The sequence below is a fragment of the Loxodonta africana genome, chromosome 10 (assembly GCF_030014295.1).
Source record: "Loxodonta africana isolate mLoxAfr1 chromosome 10, mLoxAfr1.hap2, whole genome shotgun sequence".
Taxonomy (NCBI): domain Eukaryota; kingdom Metazoa; phylum Chordata; class Mammalia; order Proboscidea; family Elephantidae; genus Loxodonta; species Loxodonta africana.
Window position 1 is genome coordinate 85,255,289 of NC_087351.1, and position 26,675 is coordinate 85,281,963.

Genomic DNA, 26,675 nt, shown 5'->3' on the forward strand with positions numbered 1-26,675 from the left:
TCCCTCTCACGTGGCCCAAGCCAGGGACCACCACTCCTCCTTCCAGGCCCAAACCTGGGAAAGATCTTCTCAGTGGACACAGGAAGAGGTGCAGGTGATGCCAGGCCTCAAGGCTGTTGCCACCCACAAGTCTGAAGGGAAGAGAAAATTACTGAGAAAGGGAAGAAGAGTTAGCACATAGATGAGAAACACATGTTTAAAACCCTGTCTCAGGCCACGAGTCAGCTGAGTGAAGCTGGCACCAGAGTGACAAATTAATTTCATGACCCTGGTGCTTTCACTGGGAATTACAGGACTCTTAATTTTTTTTTTAAAAGCAACTGATGTGTAGAAAAAGGCGTGTGTACATGCATGCATGCCTGTACAGGGTGGTCTGGTAAGAAAACAAGTTGATTTCTAATGGGATTTGTTTTTTTAAGAGAACCATATGCATTGACCCACCTACTGGGTGCCCTACTCACTGCAAAGTACTGGAGACTGAGAGAATCTAGAACGTGGTTCCTCCTCCAGCAGGTGGATGTAAACGGCACAGACCCAGCTCGCCAAAAGTCACTGTGCTAAGTGCTCCACTAGCGTAAACAAAGCGAATGGGACCTGCAGAAGGGAGTGGTTGGATCTGCCTGGAGAAGGTGCAGGCCTTGAAGGGTGAATAGGAACTGGAAGAGGTCATCAGGCAGGGGATGGGGTCAGGGGAGGAAGTCTGGGCAAAGAATGTCCTAGAAGCAAAGGTCTGGAGGTGGGAAGTCCACGGTCTGGTATGGTTCAAGTTCAAAGTCCATGAGAGGCGGTAAAATGGGAGGATCTTTGTAAATGTCAGGTTAGGGACTTTGGCATCCTCCTCTGAGAAGTACCCCCCTGCTCCTCCATATAAAACTGATCCCTCCCCTGCCTTTGTACCCTGCCATGCCCTGTACACTCACCCAAGAGCACACTCCCAGCCCAGGACCTTGGCAGAGAGTGTTGGCTATTCCCTCTGCCTGGAATACTTTTTCCCACATGTCTGCACTGCCCTTCCCCCCATCCTTCAGGTCTCTGCTTAATTGTCACCTTCTCAATGAAGCCTTCCCTGAGCACCTTCGACAAGGGGGCAAACCCACACACACATGCCCTTACCTCGCTCTGTTTTTCCCCTTAGCCTTTATACTGGTGCATTTGTCCATTGTTGGTCTCCACTAGAAGGTGAGTTCCATGAAGGCAGGGACTTTGTTTTACTGACTGCTGTATCGCCAGCACCTATAGTTCCTGGCATATAAACCAAACCAAACCAAACTCAGTGCCGTCAAGTCGATTCTGACTCATAACAACCCTATAGGACAGAGTAGAACTGCCCCACAGAGTTTCCAAGGAGCGCCTGGAGGATTCCAACTGCCGTCCCTTTGGTTAGCAGCCGTAGCATTTAACCACTACGCCACCAGTGTTTCCATCCTGGCATATAGTAGTGACTCAATTAAGTATTTGGTGAATGAATAAAAAGCACCTGTAACACAAGTGATTTTGTGTGTTTATATCCGTCCCCACCCACAAGATTGAAAACTCACATGAGAACAAAAATGATGCTCTCAGCTCTCTCCCCCAGCACCTAGAACAGTGTTGCACAAGGTTGGCACTCAGTAAATAGCTGATGGATGGATGGATGGATGGATGGATGGATGGATGGATGGATGGATGGATGGATGGATGGGTAGATGAATGGATGGAGTGGGGTGTGTGGATGGATGCATGGATGCATGGACAGGTGGGCGGACGGACAAACAGACGGGCGGGCGGACGGACAGATGGATGGATTATACAATCAACAGGAACTATTGGAGGTATAAAGAAACTGAGTCTTGCAAAGCTCTCCCTGTGGAGAGGGATGGCCTGACACAGGGAGAGAGTGCAGGCTGAGAAGTTAATTAGGAACCTCCTGCCAGTGTCCCCGTGAGCACTGACTGATGTGGCCTGAACGAGACACAGACCGAGGAGGGGACAGAGTCCAGAGACATTGCAGAGGTTAAGTCAACAGGGCTTGGGGACTACATGAGGGGGAGGGAGGAGCCGAAGGTGACCCTGAGATTTTTGCATGGGCGATAATGTACTCTGAGGATAATAAGCAGCATTACAGAAGAAGATGAATTCATTTAGGATATAAGTTTGAGGCAGAGTGGAGTAGAGTAGACAGTAGGGTTTTCAGGAGGAGGGAGGAAGATTGAATCAAAGGTGCTGGTTGAGACTAGGAAATACATTCGTTCATTTGTATTCTCAAGTATCTACTATGTCCCAAGCATTTACTCTGTGGTAGGTACTTAAGATGCTCCCATACCCAAGACAGATAAGGTCTGTGCTCTCATGGAATTGACATTCCAAGCGAGGGCAGAAAAAAAAAGCAGTGAACATATAAATACATATTGATGGTTCAATGGTATAACTCTCACCACCTTCCATACAGGAGACCCAGGTTTGATTCTCAGCCAATGCACCTCATGGCAGCCACCAGTGGAGGCTTGTGTGTTGCTGTGATGCTAAACAGGTTTCTATGGACCAAGACAGACGAGGAAAAAAGGCCTGGCACTCTACTTCCAAAAATCAGCCAGTGAAAACCCTATGGATCACTACCCCTACTTGGTATGAGATGGATTTGCCGGAGTGTTTACTTGATTTTAATTAAGTTTGATGGGCTGTGAGGGTTTTCATTACTTGGTTTGACCAGACACATTCCCACCACCCCCCCGCCACTTCTCACCCTCCCCCTGTAGACCCCATTCCCTTCAGTCTGCTTTCCCACTACATCCTCTCCATTCAAGCCATTCTACAAATTAATCACCATTAAATAACTCCCCAGCACCTACGCACCTACGGGATCCTCACCAAACTTTTCACCCAAGTTGTTTATAACCTGGCCCTTTGTTACAGATAACAAAGGCACAAAGACCTGAATCTGTGTGTACATACCATAAAGCTTTTAAAATTTTATTTTTAAAAGCAAATTTGGGTTCTCTCTCCTAATTACCCAGTTCGGCTGGTATTTACATTGTTCCTCTTTGGACCCAAGCTCGTTTGGATGGACAGACTCAGGTTCACGCTTCAGCTCCACCTCCTACTAGCCATGGCATCTTGGGCAAGTTGCTTCAACTCTTTGGAGTTTTTTCTACTATAAAACAGGCCATAGTACTGCCTTAGTTTCCTAGTGCTGCTGTAACAGAAATGTCACAAGTGGGTGGCTTTAAAGAACAGAAATTTCTTTTCTCACTGTTCTGGAGGATAAAACTACAAATCAGACTCTCAGTCAATGTCAATTCCGTCTGTAAGCCTCTCTCCTAGTTTCTGGTACCTGCGGGCAATCTTTGGAATCCCTTTGTACACAATGCTCACATGGCATCTGCCTTGACCCTGTGTTTGCCTCTTTGTCTATTCTGGCCTTTTTATAACTCAGAAGTAAATAGGTTTAGGGCCCACCCTACACTGGTGTGACCTCATTAACATAACAAAAAAGCCTGGTTTCCAAACAGGGTCACATACAGGAGTACAAGGGCCAGGAATTCAACTTTTTGGCGAGGAGCGGGGAAGAGGAGGGGTGTGGAGACGACACAATTCAATCTATAACTACCTGCTTCATAGGGCTGTTAGAAGAATTAAATGAGGTAATGTGTGTAAAGCACATAGCACAGGCTGCTGAGCAGAGTATAGGTGTTCAAGAGATGGTAGCTGGAAAGAATATGATTATTACTTTAAAAGGCTGCTGTGTAATGACCGTTATTGTAACATCCAGCATACAGCCAGATAGATGCACAGAAGACATTGGCTACATCGTCATTAATATGGTTACTATGTTGTGCTTTGTGATTTAGCTCTTGGTTTCTATTACACTCTTCTTCAGGCTTGTCTTTAAAGTCAACTTACATTTTATAGGCCTCGACTTACATAATATTCAACACATATCTTTTCCCTCAACTAGACGGGAAGTTCCTCAAGAACGGAAGTTGTATCCGCCACAGGGTGAAGTACAGTGCCTTCTACTTTGCTGTTGTTGTTGTTAGCTGCATCCAGTCAGTCCCTGACTAACAGTGACCCCGTGCACAAACATGATACCTGCTCCTGCACATCCCCATGATCGCTTACGGACCAGATCCTTGTGATCCGTAGGGTTTTCATCAACTGATTTTTGGAAGTAGATCTCTAGGCCTTTCTTACTAGTCCATCTTAGTCTAGAAGCTTTGCTGAAACCTGTTCAACATTACAGCAAGATACAAGCCTTCAACGACAGACAAGTGGCAGCTGTGCCTGAGGTGTGTTAGCCAGGAATCTGACCTGAATCTCCCACGGGGAAAGCAAGAATTCTACTGCTGAACCATCACTGTCCCCTGCCTTAAAAAAAAAAAAAAAAAGGAGGAGCTAATTCCTTGTGGATGTGTTGTACTGAGACACGGGTGCCCCTCTTCAGAGGGGAAGGCTCCCCTCCCACCAGCTGCCTAACCTCTGCCTATCTGTCAAGGCCCCTTAAGCCCGAGCTCTTCCATGAAGCTGACTCAAACACTCCAGTGAAATTGATTTCTTCCTTCCGTGAAACTCTATGGCACTCGTTGTCTGTATCACTATTTTGCTGTATGCTGCCTTTGAGCTTCTAGATTTTTGAAGGGCAGGAAAAGCTAAAAGAGATTGAACATGAGGCCTATCTTGCTGCCACCAGTACTCATTCTATGGGTGCCCTCTTTTCTAGGCAGGCCATGAGATCTCCAGGCTAGACCAAGGGTCTTTTTCTCAAGGAGGAAGCAAAGGCTGAGGTGGCCAAATACCGTAATGCCTGGTGTTCCCACCACAGAAGCCCTGAACAGCATTTCACAGGAATCCTGTCTGCTGCAGCTTCATGCCGGGTAACACTAGAGCAAAAAATGCCAAGAGAACCTCTGCAGCGTATAAAGGAGACAGGACTGCACTCTGAGGAGGAAATGGATCCCAGGCTCAGCTCTGCCTCTTATGAGCTGTGTGAGGCCTGAGGACCATCCCCAGACCTTGTCAGACCTCTGTTATCATGTCTAGACAGTGAAGGAGACCACCAACAGCCTCGAAGGTCTTTCCTATAATTCCAAGCACTAAGTCTGCCTATGAGCCAAATTATTAAGGGACAGACTGAGTCAAAAGGACTTTCTCCCTCTCTGGTCATCAGCTGGTAGGGATAATACTTTGAAAGCTTATCCAAACTTTGTACCCATTGTCCCATCAAGTATTTCATTCAATGAACATAAAACTGAGAGCATCACAGGGCAAAGTCTGAACAATTGAAAAGATGTCCCCTCCCAATAACTCTTGAAGTTGAGTGATGAATACATGGGGGTTCTTTATATACTATTTTACTTTTGTATAGATTTGATATCTTCCATAATAAAAAGTTAGAAGAAGAATAATAAACCTGCCTGATTCCGCCCTTTCATGTATTGAATATCCACTTTCCAGATGGATCTTTTAAGTCCCCTAAAAGGTACTGGATCTTTTTTAAAAGAAATTACACTCATGATGGGTAAGGTTGTGTGTTAACTTGGCTGGGCCATGATTTTCAGTGGTTTGGCAGTTATGTAATTATGTGATTTGGCAGTTATGTAATGATTAATCAACTCCATGATGAGATCTGCTATGAGTAGCCAATTAGTTGAAAGGGAGTTTCCTTAGGGATGTGGCCTGCCTCCAGTATATAAATGGATGTTCCAGCAAGGCTCTCTCTCGCTCTGGATTCTGCATCTGGTTTGTCATCATCTAACCTCTGGTTCTTGGGACTTGAGCTAGCAGCTTACCTGCCGATCTTGGGATTCATTGGCCTCCACAAACTGTGAGCCAGAGGCCTGCTGTCTAACCTGCTAATGGGCATCATCCAGTGGGTCTCACTGGGACCTGGATGCAAACTGGTTGCTCCAAAGGCACAAAGACCTGAATCTGTGTGTACATACCATAAAGCTTTTAAAATTTTATTTTTAAAAGCAAATTTGGGTTCAATTCAAGAAATATTTATTAGCATCGTCTATGTGGCAGGCACTGTATTGTGCTAGGTGCTGGGGATACAGCCCAAGAGTAGGACTAAATGGATTTTGCCTTCTTGGAGCTTGTAGTCTTTGAAGAAACGTGTGTAAAACGCACATTTTTGTTAGAACAGTGGTAAAATCACAACTAACATATACATACATATATATACATACATACATATATGTATATATACATACATACGTAAATATGCTTCTGGCCAGCATGAGGTGGCATGCTTTCTCCTGGACACAGGCAACTGAGAATCTTCTCAACTGGCACAAAGATGGTGGTCACTGGACACCACAGATCTTGTGCTCTCTGAAATAAGCACATCTCTCCATGACTGTCCACAGAGGCCTGTGGGAATATGGCTTACCTCTTGGGTAGTACGGGGACTGAAAAAGAAGCCAGAAGAGAGGGAGTGCCAAGCTCTTCACTGCCCTGCCTATTATCTCTCTGGAAACACAGCTTTGTCCCTCACTATCAGGCCTTGAGAGAGAGGGAGGGAGGAGAAGGTCACAGGCACAAATGATCTCCCCCTTTCTATCTGGAGCCACAGAAACAGGCAAGCAGTTCTGCTCAGGTTATCTCTGGGCTTGCCTTTTCTCCCTAGAGATAAGTGGGGGGTAGGGCTGGTGGGAAGATTTAGAACACTCAATTCAGAAAATGGGGTGTTTTTCTGCTTGGTTATCAGATACATGCCCATTCAAGGGATGCAAAACAAGCTCAACTTTAGGTTCTCCAAGTAGGTTATTGAGTCTCATCAATTACACCACGTGGAAAAAACTTTGGACAGTTAAAAATAACATAGGGGTCTGGTGTTTGGAAGATCTGGAGTTTGGAATGCCAGCTTGTCAAGCACAGATCCCTGCCTACCCAAAGCGGGTGCTGGGAACTCGTCCACCCAGGCCAGCCAGTACAGGATGGCTGCTGATGCTCGAGGTGCCCGAGCCCCTTGGCTGCCACCCTGACAAAAGTTCATGGGGCCAGCTCAGGAGACAAGCACACAGACCAACTCTTAACCCTCACCCCCTGGGCTCTGATAGACTTTCAGGCCTTTTCTAGCTGTGGACAAGGCAGAGCTCATTCAGACAGGAAGCATTCTCCTCTCCCTTGGAGAAGGAAGCAACGGATGGAAGCCTAGCTTGGAGTTCAGGAACCTCACAGCATCAGCTCACCTCTGTGCATTGTGGTTCCACATCCGTGAAATAGGGCAACCACAACTGTGGAATTCCTGTTCTTTCTCAGAAGGACCCAATACCAGCACCAATTAAGTAGTCTGCAATAATCTGGGCTTCTGGTGAAACTGTCCCATAGATAAATCTTTCTCAGAGTCTCTTCTAGCACATTCATTCTAAGGGTAAAATAGTATTATATAAAATATTATTGTTATTGTTGCTAACAATAAATAATAATAATGCCATCAATTTCTAGCACTTCTTTCTTCTAAGAAGATCAGAGTTTCTCCTACTTGTTATCTCATTTTTCTTAAGATGTCAACATGAGGGGAAAAAAAAGCCAATTCGATGCCTTCCCATTTTAAACAAAAGCAAAAACTTTTTTCCCGTTTTACAGATGGAAAAACAGGGCCACCACAAATATCTATTAAGAGGGTAATATATGCCAACTTTTCCATGCATTTCATATATATTAACTTCGTAACTCTCCCAACAACTCTATAAGGCAGAAACTGTTATATTCCCACTGTACAGATAAGGAAACTGAGGCACAGAACATTAGAACTGTGCTCAAGGCTATGGGGCTTGGATTTGAATCCAGAGTCTCTGGTTCCAGACCCTACGCCCAAGCTATAGGTCCCATAGCAACCGCTTCCCTGGAACAGTAAGTTCGAGCTTATGAAGAGTACAAGAACTGAAGGACTGCATGGACTGGCTGCAATGCCAGGCCCTCCCTGAGGGCTAGCTCCCTGGACCCTGGGCATTCTTGCAGGAGGGAGTGGGCAGTACGTAGGTGGACAGAGAATGGGTGCCATGGGGGTACCTGTGTGCCTGGGTGGAAATAAACCACCTCAATGCCCAGGAGGAAAGGCACCTCTGGAGACGTGTAGCCTTGCTCTCCCCTATTTGAACCATGAAATGGCTCGCCAGGCACCAGGCTTTGACTGAATTGTGAGGCTCAACATTTATGTTTTCTTCCCTGGACTGGATTTGTGTATTTTAATTACACCGTATGGGTGGTGGTGGTTGTTTTTAAAGAAATGAGGTGGTGCCTTAAAGCATAGAAGGGGCAAAAAAGATATTCAGATCCCCCACTTGAGTGGGCTCCACCCCACAATCCTGCCCTACTTAGCAAATCCACCCATGTGCCTGGACAGGGCTGTCCTGTGTCTGGCAGGACTGATGCCTCACCCCCGTGTAGGCCCCAAGGTTCATCCTCCTCACCCCAGCCCCTTTGGGAGGTGCCCTGAAAGGACCCAGGACACATGACAAAGGAATCCAAGGACAAGAATTCAGTTAAACCCCTTATCGATGTGGACAGTCCTCCTTGCTGGAGGACACAGGATGACATCCCTCCCCCAACCTCCCTCAGAGCCTCTCTTTTGGCCTCCACAGATGTTCCAGTACTTCCCAAAACCGGCAGCCAGACCGGAGCTCCACCCAGATGGCCTGGCTCACCCATATTTCCAATCCCTACTCTCTGTTCATGAACGCCCCTTCTCTCCCACCCACCTGCGCACCAGATCTATGTCCTGCTCTCCACTCCTCCCTTCTCATCTCGCCCTGGCCTTCCTTCCCCAAGATAGGAAGGAGATTCTCTAAGGAATTACTCACATCCTTTTCACATCTTGGTTCACTTGCTTTCATGTGTGAAATGCCCCAACCTCACCCTCTGCCATTGCTCTCAGCCTCACAGATCCCACCTTCCTTCTAAAGCTCAGGTCAAACCCCACCTCCTCCGCGTCGCCTTCTCCGGCGTCCCCACCACGGGGATCTTTCAAGCTCATTACACATATTAACTTATTAACCCTCCCAACAACTCTATAAGGCAGAAACTGTTATCATTCCCACTTTACAGACAAGGAAACTGAGGCACAAAGCATTAAGACTGTGCTCAAGGTCATGGAGCTCTCTTTCTGTCTCCTGATTTCACAGAACCCTCGCGGTCCAGACCATACATTTAGTGTCGTCATTCCACCATGTAACTTCCTGGACACTGTTTTCTCTCTGACGAATGCTCCGTTTGCTCCGTGAAAGCATTTTCTCTTTCCTTCTCCCCACCCCCAATATCACGACTGAGCATCCCCTCCTTCAGGAGGAAGCCGGCACGCGCTTTCCTTCCTTTTGTGCCCCTGTCAGTGCTTATTGATTAAGGTGTGATCCACAGGGAAAGCAGAAAGACGTACAGTGGGAACGGACGCACGGGACAAGGGCCCAAAGGAAACCTAGGCTAGAGGTGGAAACCTCAATATGCAGAATTAAGTAGATTATTCTTCTGTCTGGGGCTCAGAGGGCCTCGAGGAAGTCTAGATTTGAGTCAAGAAATGAGATAACACTCAGCTACTAATTGAAAGGTTGGTGGTTCGAACCCACGTAGAGGCACTGAGGAATAAAGTCCTAGCAATCTACTTCTGAAAGATCACAGCCATTGAAAACCCCGTGGAATGCAGTCGTACTCTGAAACACATAGGGCCACCAAGAGTCAGAGTTGACTGGATGGCAACTGGAAAAAAAATAAAGAAATGAGATAACTAGAAAGCAAGAGAAAAATCAAGGATAACAAGTGGGCTTTTCCTTCACGGAGATTTGAAACGCTATAGTAGAGCTCCAAGGGGAAGTGTCAGGAAGTTGGGCTGCCCAAGGCTGCTGGCTCCGGGTCTTGGAGAAAGGTGGAGATGCTTCAGAGCTTTTACAGGGTCCACACCAATTCACCTGGGTAGCAAAGGAGACAGGAACTCAGAGCAACTCCCGGAGCCATAATAAAGATTGTTCCATTGGCTGGAGCTTTTTGGGGGCTGCATTTCTTAGGAATCTGAACACATTCCAGCCCAGCACAGGATGAGAGCAAATGACCACCAGAAGTGGGATGGATATTATTGGGTTTGGCAGGTCATAAAACAGTAAAGCAAGGGTGCTACTGCTCTGAGGATAGCAAGAGCTGGCTAGGTCTCAGGTTCCTAAATTCAGACTCACAAACCCATATCAGGCTCCACTCCCTTCCCACAAACCCAGCTGGAATCACCAGCCCCTGGAATGGTGAACAATGCCCCCTGGTGTGATTCGTACCAGCGAACCATGGGAACCTTCCAAATTTCCTAGAACCGTGTAGACCAATGCTCATCCCAGCCACCCTGTCTAGAGCTGACCTAAAACTGAATGATGTGGACCTGTTTCCCATCCCCCAGAGATGTGTGTGTGTAATTAGATAAAATGAGGACAGAATATGTATAAGTATCTGTTATACTGGGATGGCTGCCCAGAAAGGAAATGAGCAGGTGGAGCCGGACAGCACCATGGGCACCCTCCACTATGAAGGGCCTGAGCAAGAGTAGGTGCTGGTACAGGGCAAATTTTCTGAGTTTGACAAACATTTTGGTACAATTCTGCTCCTGCGGCCTGTACTTCCTGCACCGTCAGCTTTTTCTCTGGCTTTCCCGTTGAGGGACACCCAGCAGAGCAGGATCTGAACTAAAACTTGACTCTGGTGGCCTGTCTCTACCTCAAATCTTCATCTCTCTCCTGATGCAGGACCAGGCTGCTCCAACTAGCCTGGAAAGAGGAAAGGTAGTGAAAAGTTACAGTGACCCACATCAGAGAAAGATTTCGGTCCCTCCCCATATGAGGCTGTCTGCATGATGCCCAGGATAGCATTTTTGTTTCATTGTCAGGTGGAGGTATGGCCATTGTTCATGGTTGAGTCACAGGAAGAGTTCTTTGTATCTAGGTATTGACACTGTGAAAGTACACAAAAGGCATTCTCTTAAAGAATATGTACCTAAAAACAGTACCAAAAGTCACCTCCAAAACTCAGCAGGGCAAACAGTAGACTCTCACCAGATCTCAGTTTTGGGTTGAACCATGATACAGTAAAGCCTGCAAAAGCCGGAATCTGTATAAGGCAGAAACCTGTCAGAGAACGAAAATTCAAACAATTTTCCACTAACAGAGAGGGACAGAAAATTGGTAAGACTGCACCCTGTCAAAGGTGGAAAACTTTCAAGACAGAAAGACAAGGCAGTCCTGTCGAGTTCCATCTTTCACAGGTTTTCACTGTAGTACTCTGTGTCTTCTGGCCTTATCTATTTTAAAATTCCAGAAAAGTCCTCAGGTATAAATAAAGCTAAAGGAAATCCCATATACTACTAAGCACATAGTTTAAAAAAAAAAGTTGCAGTCAAGTCAATTGCAGCTCATGGCAACCCCATGTGTGTCACAGTAGAACTGTACTCTATAGGGTTTTCAATGGTGATTTTTTCAGAAGTAGATTGCCAGGCCTTTCTTTCAAGGTGCCTCTGAGTGGACTCGAACCTCCAACGTTTCAGTGAGTAGCCGAGTGCATTAACCACTTACGCCACCCAGGGATTCCGAGCACATAGTAGACACTCTGAGCACACAGTAGGCACTCAATAAAAATAGGGTTGATTAATTGAAGGCTATTCCTAAACCCTTAGTCCCTGAAAGAAAAGAAAACAAAATGGCTTGTCTTTACTTCCCAAGACCAAAGGGGAAAAAACCAAGCCCTTTAGATCTACAAGGATGAAGTGGTAAAGAAACAAGGAACTAGAATGGATGTCACTGACATTCACCATAGCTGCACATCCTGCACACAAGCAAGGCCAAGCCTGATTCTTTTTCCTGACTCCTGAAGTTGCAAAGTCTTTGGGAAGGAATGCTGCTGCCTTCTGCAAACTCCTACAGTCAAGAGAGAGAATAAGAAACACATCAACTCTAGAGGGCTAGAAGCAGAAAGAGCAGTGCGTCTGCCTGCTGGCTCACGCCCTCAGTTACTCCTCACATATTTACCAAATGCCTACTATGCTGGGTCTGAGAAATAGAAAGGCACAGGTGCCCACTGTCCCTGTCCTCAAGGGCCTTACATTCCAGCTAACCATAGTCAAGTGTTTTAGTGGCAGAGAGAGAAGGGTAAGGCTAAGAACTATGGGGCTGAGGCCAGAGGTAGCCAATTCTACCACAGGCTCAGGATGGGCTTCACTGGGAAGAGAGGATGCTTGCACTGCTGGAATGTTAGTAGATAGATATTCACGGAGTGCGCCTGGTGGCAGGTAGGGGAGGGAGAATGATCAGTCTGTCTCCCTGGAGGAGCCTAGAGCAGTTTGGTGAAACCAGAGGAGAGAATGTGAGGAGGGCTGTCTCCCTGAGCATCCTTTCAAGACAAGTTCACCCACATCTCTCATTCTGAGGTTCTTAACTCAGGGTCCATGGACCTCGAGGGGCATCCACAGATAGGCTTCTCGGGTCTGTGAAGCCCATAAAACTGGAGGCAGATGTTCACACCTATATGCATTTTTTACGGGGAGAGGATCCACAATATTCACCGGATTCTCAAAAGGGTCTGTGATTCCCCAGGAAAAGTGCAGAAGAAACACTCAGTAGGGCACCTGAGCAGCCTGAACGCTAGGCTGCGGTGTAGAAGCCGTGGCGTTCTATCTCTGTGCCCTCCGTACAGCTTAGTACTCGATATATAGCAGGTTTTCTGAACTGAGGGAGCTAAAGTGATGAAAGAAAGATTCCAGTGCAAGAACACGGAAGAGATCACCATTTTCTTCAGCAAAACATTGTCATGCTTGACTATGCCAGGCACTGGGCTAGACCTTAAAAGCTAATACCTCTTTCCATAGAGGCACATGGAAGAGTGACTTCACAACCTCCTGTTACCAGAGCCAGGACTGCAAATCGAAGTCCCTAAATGGGGATTCAAGTCACCCGGGGCAATCAACTGCAATCCCCAGACCAGGCTCAAACTATAGTTGGCAGTTGCCTAGCAACTGGTAACCTTGAAGACACATCACTAGCCCTAGCTGCCAGAAGGGCATTTTGTGGACACTTTGGTCCTGTAAACTAGCTCCCACCAGAGTCTGTCTGCCAGGACTCTCTGGGGTTGTTGGGGAAAGGAGCAGGCTTTGCAGCCAAAGGTAGGCTGGAAAGGGGGAGCTGGGTGTGCTACGGCGGCGTGTTTTCCCACCACTGGAGGTAGGCATGGGCATTGGGAACAGAAGGTTGAAGAAGGCAACCTCAAGTGGAGAAGATAGTTGGCACCTCCCCAAGTTCTCTTCCAGACTGTACCTACAATTCCTCTTTCAAATAGTCTCTGAAGAGATCCCAGCCATTTCAAAATGCACATATAGTGACATGAAGACTTGACTGAACCTACATCCGGTTCTACCCTAAAGTCATCATCCTCTAGCAACTCCAAAAGCACCGTTGAACCATGTAAGCTTGATGGGGACAGGGCAGGTGGGAGTGACAGGCCTCCAACTATAGCTAACAATGGAACCCAGGAAACACCTTTTAACCAACTCCTCAGGTCAACTTTGAGTCCCTGGGTAGTGCAAACAGTTAACAGGTTCAGCTGCTAACCAAAAGGTTGGAGGTTTGAGTCCACCCAGAGGCACCTCAGAAGAAAAGCCTGGTGACCTACTTCCAAAAAACCAGCCATTGAAAACCCTATGGAGCACAATTTTCCTCTGACACACACGGGTCACCATGAGTTGCAATTAACTCAGCAGCAACTAAGACTTTTTGTTTTGTTTTGTTCTGTTTTCCAGGGCAGTTCATTTCCTTAAAGAGGCAGCAAGTACAAAGAAGGCAAAGGGGACTCGCTTTCTAAAATCCCAATTTTTTTCTTAATGAAAAGCTCAGGAACTCTTTCAGCTAAGGGTCAGCTAAGAAAGGTTTCGTAAGACAAAGGTCCTAATCCCAAACCATCATACTGGCCAACGCTGGGGCCTCTCCCCGTGCAGAGGATGGGAAGTTTGAGAACACAAGGCCTTCTTGAGGACACATCATCCCTTCTCCTGAAACATCTTGGGGGAAGAGGTGGGAGGTAAATAAATATATCAGTCTGGAAGCCATTCAGGAAGAACAAATTCGGAAGTCAAACAACAACAAATAAGGTGGATATAAATCCAGATAAAATATTAAAATCATTAAAGGGCTGCTGCTCCCTAAAGATTGGGGAAAATGAAGAGAGTTAATTAAAAGCAATCTCCATGCACTGCTGAGCCAGCCGGGCCTGATAAATCAACAGCTGGGGCTGCTGTGGAGGGCGGTCAGGGGGCTTCAGGAGGGGGTGGGCTGGGCAGGGGAGGGGGTCTGCCACAGAGATGGCAGCAAAGTCGACTTGGACATGAAACTGAAGTTATTGTGTTTTATTAAATATTTTATGACCACTGAGTAAAGTTGTTCCTCTGAGGGGGAGAAAGTAGGTGGGTAGGTGAACAAAGATAGGGAAAGATAAGGATGAAGAACTGGTGTTTGTTTGATTCAAAACATGCTTGGGACTGTGATGCCAGCATCCCTGATACGGCCCCCAAATGCATAGGCTTTGGTTTCTTTCTCTACCTGATCTGCAAAGGTGAGATGTGTCTTCTAAATTCTCTCTACAAAAGCCTAGGTTATGTTTGGATTGGGGGGCTGGTGGAAGCAGTGCCATGTGAGGAAAAGGCAGAGGGGAAAGGAGATAGAAAAGACTTTCCAAGTTCACATTGCTGATCTAAGCCAGACTTTTAGCACAAAACTAAAAGGTCGGCAGAAATGGCAGCCAGAACCAAAGTGGGAACTTTTCTTTCTTCCTTTCTTCCTTCTCTTTTTTCCTTCCTTCCTTCCTTCTTCTTTCTGCAGTCAATCAAGTTTTTGTTTTTCCTTTTAAACCAAAAATCTCAGAATTTTCAGGCTCAATCTAAGTCAAAAGCCAGTGATTTTTTAGAAGTGTTGCATGAACTCCTGTTCTCCAGGCTAAGGGAAATCCTCCAGCTCTTCCTTGATGGAAGTATAATCAAGAGAAATGACTGGGGGGATGTGTTTTTCTCCTCCATAGAACTGGGATTGGAAGGGGAGTGTGTGCACAGGGAAACATAAGGAATTATGCATTTGGATATGCATTTTAATTAGGTGGACAGAAGCAGCCGCCTGTTAATTTTTCTTGCTTGTTTCCACTTAGCATTCATCACAGGCAGAACCACCATAGAGCGCTCCCACGATAATAGATGGTTCTGCATTGGCTAAGTCCTCGGGGAAAATAATTAGCAGGAGAGAATATATTCTCTCCACTCCCAATGCCCCATCCACCCTACCCTCCCCCTTCCCTGCCACTGCGTTGCCTCCTCTTTCCCCTGGACTGACAGTGGCTTCCCTAGAAGAGGCCTAGGGGGGCAGGAAGCATTCTGGTTTAGAAGCATTTACTTTGCCCTGCCAAAGAACAAGGGTCTGCAAAGAGAAACAGATACACTGGAGGACTTCGTTGGAGTGGAAGGTCCTAGACACAGAGAGGGAGGCTATGATGCTGCTTAGCTCCATGGGGCAGGCTGGCAGTCAGTGTGGGCCAGGACTACATAAAGGAAGCTCAAGAGAAGGTAAAACAGTTCTCACTGAGCTCAACTAGCAGCAAATTAAAATATAGGAAGAGTTGTTGGCTCAGGATAATGGGAGTAGGGATGATGCTTGAACTTAATTTGGCTTTATAAATTAAAGGAATGTTGTGGGTTTGCCCTAAGCTTGAATCTGAAGCATTTCCAAGGCTGGCAACCAAGACATAACTCCATAATCCTGAGATCTGACCCCACCACGATGCCTCCCGAAGTTGACTTTTCTATAAAGAATCATTCTTGCTGCTCACCTCCCAGTGTCAACAGCATGCCCTCCTGGTTCACCAGCAGATCTAAGTTTTAGCCCCACTTTCACCTTCTCTCTCTCTCGGAGTCATCTTGATGAAGGAGCCAAAGATGTGGGTGAGGACAAGAGCCCAAGTTCCCTGGAAAGCACTCCTCTCCGCTAAGCATCTGTTTCCTCTAATTTTGTCTATAGACTCAGTTCGGGGCTGGTGATGGTCAGCAGGAAAATGAAATGGAAGGCTTCCCTTGAGCTCATATTCTCACCCGCTGGAAACCTAGACAATGGGAAAATCCCACTGAGATCCCCAGAGCTATTCATACATAGCTGGATGAGAGAGGTTCTACATTTCCTGAGAAACAATGATTAGACGTGATGCGTATTGCCAGGATCATTTCACTTACTTTAAATAACAGATTTAGTATTTCTGACTCTCATGGAGAAGTCCTCATTCAGCTACAGGAAACTTGGTAGTTCTCCTAGTAACAGCTCCTGTTTGTACTTTACACCTTCTAAAATGTTTTCACATCCATTATTTCACAGGTGCCCTTGGGGGAAGAAGCAGGGCTGGGTGTAGGGCAAGGAAGAAGGTTCTTCTCACTGTATGAGAAGACAGGTCTGACTTGCTGACTGTTGACTTTCAAGCTGTCCAGCCATTCCAGGTGTTTCCTTGGACACACCACTACACTCTTCAGAGAAAACCTCCACTCCAGACCTTCCCAGGCAACTATCACTGCTACAGCTCCTGGAGCCTCCCCAACCCCAAGCCCTGGACCCCCACATGGAGCCCCTACCCTCAAAGGGTGAGGAGACAATCCATGAGGCTGGGGACGGGAGAAAAGAGTTTCTGGGTTCCCAGTTCCTAGGGTATTTACCCCAAAACACATTGATATGCCTACAGGGGATGGGGTAGAGAGAGGAGCCTTGGTGGTACAACGGTTAAGATCTATGGCTGCTAGAATCCACCAGGTGCTCCTTGGAAGCCCTATAAGGCAGTTCTACCCTTTCCTATAGGGTTGCTATGAGTTGGACTCGAGGGCAATGGGTTTGGTTGTTTTTTCTATTAGCATAAAGGAGCCGTAGTTGAGCAGCTTTTAACCGAAAGGTCGGGATTTTGAATCCATCAGCTGCTCCTTGGAAACCCCATGGGGCAGTTCTACTCTGTCCTATAGGGTCGCTATTAGTCAGAATCAACTCAAGGGCAACAGGTTTGGATTTTTATTTTTATTTTTTGGTATTAGTATAAAAGAAGTCCATGGGTGGTGCAAACTGTTAACGTGTTCAGCTGCTAACTGAAAGGCTGGAGGTTCAAGTCCACCCAGAGGCACTTTGGAAGAAAGACCTGTGGATCTACTTCTGAAAACCAGCCATTGAAAACTCTGTGGATCACAGTTATACTCTGACACACGTGGGGTCGCCATGGGTCAGAATTGACTCAACCACACATAGATTTTTATTAGTATAAAAAATAGTTCATAATCTGGGGGCTGCCTGTACTATTGAAACTATCGTTGTTGTTGTATGCCGTTAAGTCGATTTCGACTCATAGCCACCCTATAGGACAGAGTGTAACTGCCCCATAGGATTTCCCAGGCTGTAGTCTTTACAGGAGCAGCTTGACCAATGTCTTTTCTCCCACAGAGTGGCTGGTGGGGTGGCTTTGAACTGCTGACCTTTTGGTTAGTAGCCTGGCACTTAACACTGCACCCCCAGGATTCAGAAATGAAGGGGATGACTGTCTGTGCTGGAGGCAAGGGTGACCATGGTGTTGTTTCTCTCATTTTGCTTAAGGCTCAGAATTTATAAACTGGCTACTGTGAATTCTCTGATGGGTTTTGCAAACAGTTCTTCCTCCTTTAGATTTGTAGAAAATTACCAAGGGGCTTTTAAACCGAAGAAAAGCCTGGCAATAATGCTCCCAGAGGAACCTGGGATTTTCTGGAGGAAGGTCACTGAAGGAGAGGCAGTGAATTCCAATCTAGACACTGCGAATACCACCCAAGTATGGGTCAGTCCTGCCTGTCACTGGGGCATCTCCATTTCGTCAGCAGTAACCAGGGTATACCTGAGGAAGCTCAGTGAGAAATCAGGACGGGTCCACCTACTTCAGCTCACTGAATAGCCAGCTATCCTCAACTGCACACATGGAAGAGAAATAAACACTTTATTTCCAAGTTAATAAAGTGGAGGTGGAAGAGATTTGTGGATAAGTGAAATCCAGAGGAAAAAAATTCCTTTACTTGGTTACTGACTCCATCCACACACTTAAAAAAGAAGAGGAAGAAAAAGACAGATGTTCTCAGTAACCCCAGTCCTATTCACAACCAAAAACTTTATCTGACTGCTTATAAACAACAAATAAGCCCATTTGTCTTCCAGCTCCTCTTTCCACTCTCGTTCATCCTCTGGTTGGGTGCTAATAAGAAGAAAATCTCTCTAAAGGGAGAATCAGAGGAAAAGCCCAAATTCTAAATGACCCACCACCTGGTCCTCAACCTTACACCCTGAGAAGGGATAGGAAGTTCCAGCTGGGTTAGAACCCCAAGTGGGAGCACCATGTGGCAAGTCTGGGACAAAGACAAAACCGTCTGCCAGAACAAAGTCTCCCAGGCTTTAGAGCCATACTTTAAAAACAAGAAGGAACAATTGGAACTCTGGCCCCTAACTGCCCTCTTTGTCCTAATCTACCATAGTAAAAGCCCCAAAGTTTTTAACTTGAAAGGCATTGGGCATTGCTCAGATCTTAAAGACATGGAATATGCAACTCAGAGAATTATGCATCCAAGATCACAGAGCTAGTTGGTGGTAGGACTGGGACCAGAACTCAATGCTCTAGCCTCCTATTCCAGCGCTTGCTCTCCTCCATCGCTCAGAAGTCACCAAAGCTACAAAAGACCAGCCACTGGTGAGAAATGAACATGAAAGGGGGACACTGTTTGGGATAGGGCCAGGCCAATAGCAGCTGAAAGTTTGGGAATGGGAAAAACCTTTCTGGCAGTGCTTCTAATTGCAGTTAATACAAACAGCAGATTTTCAAGGTGAATGACAACCAAAAAACCCTACTCGTTTCACAGCAACCTGAGATGACCAAAGTCCCTGGATTGAGGGAGGCAGGAGATGATGCAAAAAGGAGATTAGACATCATCATTGTTCCCCAGACTCGGGACTGAGGCCTGGGTTGTGGAGGACTCAATGGCGGCTATTTGAACCCCATTATTAGCTTTGAGCCTAATCCCCTCGCCCCTCCCTACTTCCAAACATAACCCCTAACTCTGAGCCTCCTCAAGGCTTCCTCTCTTCCCTTGCCACCACCGCCCCCCACACACACTACTATTCATAAACATACAACCTAGAAATTTTCAACGCAGTCTGTTCCTCTTTTCCCACACGCCCTCCAACACCTCCTAACCACTGCCTTTAAAACTCTGATGCAAATCACAGGCTTCAAAAACCTTCCTTCAGTGACAGTTTTACAATGCTAGCTCCATTCATCCATATGGTTTGACAGACTGCGAAACACTAGTAACCGGAGCAATAAGAAAAACAAATTACAAAAACACCGCAACACCTCGTCTCTTCCTAGTCACTCACACAACCAAAGAAAACTTTGAAACTTGCTATGGCTCATAGGATCAGTCTCTCTTGCTGTTCAACAATAATCTTTTCAGAGCTCCAGACCACAGGGTGGTTTTATCCACCCACCGACCCTACCCCTCCAAGCCACTCTTTATCTTTCCTCGTTAAATATCTACATATTTAAAGACTATTTAAAGCTAAGGTCTTGCTTACATAGGCCCCTGCTAGAAAACCACAGCTGGGCAAAAAAATATTGAAGTGGTTGTGGGATTTTTTTGGCCAGAAGCTTGCCATGTTTGACTACATTTCTGTTCTCTAGTGACTTTCAAAATACTCAAAAACCACAAAAGTTACCTTGCAGAGTTGGGATAATAAACAGGCCTGGATTCTGGTGCCTTTGTATGACCCAGCCCCCACTACCACTACAATCAGCATGGCTACATTTGGAAAACTGAAACATCAGCCTCAGTTTCCATTCTTTTTCTGGTGTCTGCTGAAGACAAAGGATGCTGACCGTGGCATTTTATTTTTTGCACTAATCTGAGCAGATGGCTCTGAAACAGCTTTGGACATTATGATCTTTCTCAAATGTATCCAAATGCCGACTACATGCATGATTACAAAAAGTTAGAGGAAGGTAAGTCTCTAGTTAAGTTGCCTCTAATTCCAGCCCACCTTATGGGTCCGAGCAGCTCCCATCCCAGGTGGTCTGCAGGCTGGGTTGTTTTCAGAGGTTTCCCCTATGACAATGCCTCCATTTGGGTTCTGGCAGGAATTAATATCATTTATGGGTACCTCGGAAACCCTGGTAGCATAGTGGTTAAGAGCTACGGCTGCTAACCAAAAGGTCAGTGGTTCGAATTCACCAGGTGCTCCTTGGAAACTGTATGGGACAGTTCTACTCTGTCCTATAGGATCGTTATGACTTGACAGCAACAGGTTTCGGGTTTTTTGCTTTGTTTTTTATGGGTATCTCATCAAAACCAGACATTCCTCTCACTGAAAACTGAAAAATAATGTGTGCTAATGAAGTTTGGCAAATTTAGGGCTTTTTTCCAGTGGCAACCAGAAACATTTGGAGATGGTCATTCTTAGATATCTGTTGGCTTAAAGTCTGAGGGTCCTTTTTCATAAGGGGCCAGGAGTATGTCCATAAAAAGTTACAAGTTCACGAAGTTCATACCCCAATGTTCCCCACTTAGTACCTACCCACATGTTCCTGCCCCCAACAGAAGGAGCTAACTAGAGATTAAAACTTGGAATGTGTCCCCTACCCCTTACTCTCTGGTATCTAAACAGAATGTCAGAGCACGAGTGGGGTCTGGCTTCTAAGTGGTGTCAATTAAACAACTTTCACATGCACAGAACCACTTAGATTAGAATAAACTGTATTCCAATCATAGGATGTGTTAAGAGATGAAGATTTGAGGTCCATCTACACACAGGACCCTGTTTAACCTTAGCTATACTTTTTTATACTTTTAAGTAAGTATATTTATTTCTCCCAGAGTTGTGTCCTTGATTACAAAACAGGGATAAGAACACATACCTCCAAAGCAAGGTTAAATGTTTAGGAAAGCGAGTTCAAAATACAATTATGTATATGTATAGTCACAGTTAAAAGCATGCCAAATTCGTTTACTGGTGTTATTCTCTATAAATAAATAGTTATCTGGGGTAAAGCCCTTTTGGTCTATATAGAATAATTAAATAATAATAACCGTTATTCTTTTTCTAAGCAGGCAGTTACAATAATAGATACATACATGCATAATCAAGTCTGGCAGAAGGTGGCAGACATTCCCAGTTAAGTGCATACAAACCAGGGTTTTGATAACTTAATAAAAGAGTAAGTTGCTTAAAGTGCTGAAAGCTGATTTATCTGAACTGGAATATTAAATAAGATTAGAATTTATATTAAAAAGCATTAAGGCTCCTTAATGGAGAAGGCAGTGAGAATACGAATATACGATGTGATTGACACAAAGTGCTATATCAAATCCTTATTTATGTTACCTGCATGTGTTTGCTTCACTACACAGCCCTTATCATGCATATGTGTGTAGGAAATAAGGGTCTCACACATCTAGGATTAGACAATGTAGCTGCTAAATTAAATAATGTGTAATATACATTTACACATCACACATGCCCATCAATTTTTTAAATTCTATTTGTCCAGATGTGACTGCTCAGTTGTGGGGCCACCTGCGGAGTCCCCTTTGTGATCTTATCAGCCTAGGCAGCTCCAGTTTCTGCCTCTAACACCCTGTTGCGCTGTAATAAGATGTTAAAGGCAACAACAGAGGGAGAAGGTAGGCTGTCAGCTTCAGAGGGGAAGGTGAAGACGGGTACAACAAGGAAGAATAAAAAAAGGAGTTGAAGGGCGATCAAAGACAGGCAGGAAGAAAGCCAAACTGCTAAAACAGGAGATGTGGCTTCAGGACATTAGGGCCCTAAGGAAGACCCCAAAGCAAGGAGACCCAAACAGTGTCATCCAGTTACCCCAGCCATTGAATTATTGAATGTCCCACATGCACAAAGCTAGTATAATGAAAAAATGGCCCATACTCAGGGTAAAAAGAGCCCTACAGAGGTGTTGCATGAAACCTGAGCTTGTTTCTTCCCAGCACATTTACCAACCACCACTTTATCCTCCAATCCCAGAGGAAACCTTTGTGTAACCAGCTTCTGTAGGGGGCGTCGGTGATGTTGGCTTTTTTTTTTTTTTTAAGGGAGGGGGAGACAGACTCACAACGCACAGAGAAAATGCTAATGTCGTTCAGCTCCGTTTCATTGTCAGGAGGGACACGTGAGGATAAAAACATAGCTCTCCAAACCATTCTCCCCGCTCCCCCTCCTCCCAGCACTGCAATCCATCCCCTCCGGTTGATGTGGCTCGGGCTCTACGCTTTGTTCTAATTTATCCCATGCATAATTGATTCACGTGTGTATTATTTCCTGATCAGCAACTTTTAAAAACAAATGAAATATATAAGATGTTTTATTAAACAAGTTGCTTTTGAAAAAAATACAGGCAGATGGTGTCGGTCTCCCAATGATAGCGTGTGTGCTCTTGGCGTTAGGAGTTTAAAAAGCGTCCAGGGTGCAGGAGGCTAGACTGGTCCCGGCATTGTTTACACTCCCTCACCCCCAGGGAAAGGGGTTGGGATGCAACTCCCACCTAGAAAAAGCAGGCAGGGGTGTTGTGTGTATGCGAGAATGTGCGCGTGTGTCGAGACACAGAATTACAAATACATCACATTGCAACTGTTTCTAATTACACAAAGTACGAGTATAATAATTCAGAACTAATTCCATTGATCAGCCGGAATTCGGCTACCCTCTTCCCGCCTCTCCGTCCCTTTTCCCACTTTTAACGTTACCCCAACACAGACACCCCCCCCCCAAAACACACACCATCCAGTGGTCAAAAAAAAAAAAAAACTAGAGCAAGCAGGGGGAACCGCGGAACCGGGAAATATTGCGCCCGCGCGTAAGCAACCGGGCTCCGGGGTAACAAGAGCACCGCTTTTCCAATAGGAAACCAACACGGTGCACATGTGAAACAGATTTCTCTAACTTGAGTTTACCAGGTGGTATCAGCCCCGCTATGTGAGTTCAGCTGGAAATGGGAAAACTGCAAATCTGCTGTGGATTTGGTAGAAACTCCCAGCATCAGCTGCGTAGCCGCGCAAGCGAGGAGCGTGGATGCGGCGAAGTTACGCGCATTTATTCTGCCATAAAACATTTTCTTTCTTGGGTGAAACGCTGTAACGTTCAAGAGCCGTATATCCAAGCTTCCGTGCAAGAACCGAGGCCGAGAGGTCCTCTCGGATCAGCTTCAGCTTCCAAAGTCCTCTTAACGGCCGCACTCAATATATATATTTTAAACTCCTAGACATGCGACATTCCTACCCCTTTTCCTTATTGCTAGTGGGAGATAAGCTGGTGCAAACACGACCGATTCTCCCCGAGCGTTTCTTCGCTTTAGGAGCCCCCCTATGACCCCCCCGGTAGGAACCTGGCTTTTAACTCCGTGAGGAGCCCCGGCGGGGGGGGGCGGGGGGAGCGGACGCTGATGCGCGGAGTTGAAAGAACCGGGGTCCGCTTCGGCCGCGCACAAGAGAGAATTGAACACGAAGCGCCCCCACTCGCACCCCCCCTCCCCTCGCTGGCGGGTTCCAGCCGGGCGCCGAAGTCCTGGTCGAATGCGCACGGACCCCGAACCCACGTCGCGCTAGGAACCCGAGGGAGCCTCCAACAGCACCCTTTTAAGAGCGACGCTAGTTCTCGAGGCCACCCCCGGCTCGATGATCGCAAGCGGACTTGGCGGCTTAACAGTTCGACCGACTGGAAGGAAGGAAGGAAGCCAGGATGAAGAGGGGGAGGAAGGAAGGCAGGCAGGAATTAACTGTCGAACCCGGGGACTGGCCCCCGCGTGCCCTTGCCCAGCCCGCCCCCTCCGTCCCGGATCTGGGCGTCTGCACAAAGTCTCTCGGCGGCGGCCAGAGGCACCTGCCCCTCGCTCTGGCCGGGAGTAAACGCTGCCTGCTGGGGCGGGGAGCCCGGAGCCGCCTCTCCGCCCGCCTCGCCTTTTCACCCAGAGGAGATGAGAACACCATTCCTAAGACCTGCAGCTTCCCGGCCTCCGAATCAACCCCAAGTCAACCCGAGTCATTAATTTACTACAGCCAGTTCGCCCACAAACACATACGCAAACGCGCCCGCGACTGCCCGGAGCGCCGTCATGCTCCGGGGGCGGCCCCGCAGGAAAGCCCCAGGCAGCCACCTGGGCCCCAGAGCTCCCGGGACCTGCGGCTTCCCCCGCGGTCCTCCCAACTCCGGAAGGTTTGCACAAACTCCCCGCGAGCGATCGGAAGGCAGAGAGCGCCCTGCAAACTCCGGAGCCGCCGCGGTCCGCTGGCCCGAGCGGACGGAGCAGCCAGGCGGGCGCCGCCGGCTCCGGAGGCGTGGGGCGCAGCCAAGTGCACCGAGGCGGCCACTGCCCGGCTCGCGCCCCCAGCTCGGCCTCCCCCAGCTACGCACTTGCCGCCCCGCTCAGTAGGGGACCCGGGGTACCTGCCGTCCCCTCGCTGCCCACAATCCCCCTAGCTGTCGAGCGCGCGGGCGCTTGGCTCCCCTACCGATCACCCCCCTCTCGCTCTGTCCACCAATTAAGCAAAACACAAATGTAACAGTTTTCTTCTTGTTAATTGCATCTCCTGACATTTCTACGCGTAGGGGAAAAAAAAAAAAAAGATGAAGAAGTCAGAGCGGAAAGAAAAGAGAGAAGCCCTGCCGCGGCTGGAGGCGCCTGCAAGCGCAGTGCGTTGGCAGCGCTCCGCACGGAGAAGGCGCCTTTTTTTTCATACTGAAACCACGCGGAATATGTACATTTTTTGGTCTTACTTACGCTTTCAGGGGGTTGTGAATGACAGTCGCCATTTTGCTACAATGTAACAGAATATTGTCTGTCTCAGAGTTCTAAAGGTTCGCTCAGGGGAAGCGGCAGGCCAATCAGAGCACGGGATACCGGCCCGCCGGCCAATCGGCGCGGCTGGCCACCAGGTGGGCGGGGCCTGCGCGGTGGTAGTTATTAGGGGAGCTGTCAAAGCCCAGAGGTCACTCCCTTTTGTAGAGCCGGAGAGCGAGCAGGTCTTAAAGGGGCAGTACCGCGCGAGCAACTCCTTTTCGGATTGGGGAAAGTCGAGATGCACTCGGTAGAGTATTGTAGTTTGGATTAAGTCGCCGCTTTTCTAAATAACTGCGGAGAGTTTGCGCTCCTGAGCATAACTATTTAAATACTGCGAACAAACTACTGAACCTCATCCATTAGCTTTTGGCTTGGCTAATTTTAATCCCCCAAAGGGCAAATCTACTCGTTCCCGTGCAAAAGTTGGAAGGCTCCCGTTTTGTCAAATTACTACACGTGTCTTGCCGTTTGCTAATACTCTGAGACCTGCGGTTTTTTAATATTCCAATACCCAAAATGGTTTCTTTATCTCGGCCACCTTCCTCTCTCAGTGTCTTACAACTGCCTCTGCTGTTCCTGGCGACTCCCGGACAGCAACTCCCCTCCCCCTGGAATGTTTCAATGTCAGGCTTGCTCACTCCTGCAGCCAGGGCTTCCGTTACATAATGCGCGGTGGTCACACTGCGCGGTTCCCCACTACCACCCTTTCTGTTCTCCCCCTACACCAGAAACTTCTGAAATGATCACATTCCAGCCGGTTGGAGAGTTGAGGAGGACCTGGCGCTGTGACCTTTAGGCTTAGGGGTAAGGGAGGTTTAGGGAAACTTTTGGAAACGCCTTCTGCTGCCTGGAAAGCAAGTAACTTGAAGACGAGTTGTAGACTGTAGATTGGGTGTTGTAGACCTAGAGTCCCTTTCCGGGAGTGGCACAGGCGATTCAGGCGTCACCTTTCCTATTTAGATAGAAGGCGAAAAGAATTTGCTAATGAATAATCCGGTGTGGCCTGAGGCGTTCAGAGAGTCCCTGTCTGCTTCAAGTTGGTGTGAACTCCTCACTGGCGAGCCTCTGACAAAACTGGGAGACTTCTGAGAAGTCAGGCTCAGACTGGGCAGCCTGGAAGCTCCGGGTGGATGAAATCGCACTAAATCGTGAATAGGGCAGGGGCCTCGTTAGCATACAGAAGTCTGGCTACAGTCCCAAAGCTGTTTAATCAGGTCAAGTAGCTAAAATAGTGGGGGAGGGGCGACAAGGGGGCTGAGGAGATGCCAAATTGCCGGTTCTTTAAAGCTGTGCCCTCTCACTTCCTTTCTCAGGGCTCCTCTCAAAGCAGTGAATTAAAAATTAAAATAAACCTTCCAGAACTTTCAGAGTTCAGTTCCATACACTATTAGAGTTACAGATGAATAGAAATGGCTGAATCAGTATGTTTGTAATAGACTTGAAATATTTTAACTTCCTTCTTTCTGACTGGAGCCCTGGTGGCCCTGTGGTTAAGAGTTATGCTACTAACCAAAAGGTCCTTAGTTCGAATCCACCAGCCGCTCCTTGGAAACCCTGGGGGGCAGTTCTACTCTGTCTTATAGGGTCGATATGAGTCGAAATCTACTTGACGGCAACAATTTGGTTTTTGTTTTTTCTTACTAGTTAATAGTAAAATTACACGGATGCATTTGTGACTTTTTGTACAGCATCTTAGAAGAGATTACAGTCTGAAAAAGTTGTCTTCTCAAATTCAAGTTTGAAAAATCTCTTCCTTATTAATTTGCCAAGGGCTTAGTTCAAAAGTTTATACTTTGCCTGGAATGGGCCTTGACATCATTAAAAAC

The 26,675-nt window shown here is 47.0% G+C and overlaps 1 protein-coding gene across 5 annotated transcripts in view; it reads right to left on the reverse strand.

The window, feature by feature from the left end:
* The window catches only part of DPF3 (double PHD fingers 3), a 299,949-nt gene extending 274,153 nt beyond the window's left edge, over positions 1-25,796 (reverse strand). For 2 of the 5 annotated variants that reach the window (XR_002785335.2, XR_010323186.1), the window contains exon 1: positions 24,790-25,780. Coding sequence is in view for 2 of the 5 variants with exons in the window: in XM_023546336.2 (XP_023402104.1) it covers positions 24,790-24,821 (32 nt within the window). In the remaining 3 variants the exon portion in view is untranslated. Of the gene's footprint in view, positions 1-24,789 lie in introns of all 5 variants that reach the window. The other 3 variants (XR_002785336.2, XM_023546336.2, XM_010588722.3) reach the window with 3 other exon arrangements.
* Positions 25,797-26,675: the final 879 nt, after the last annotated feature.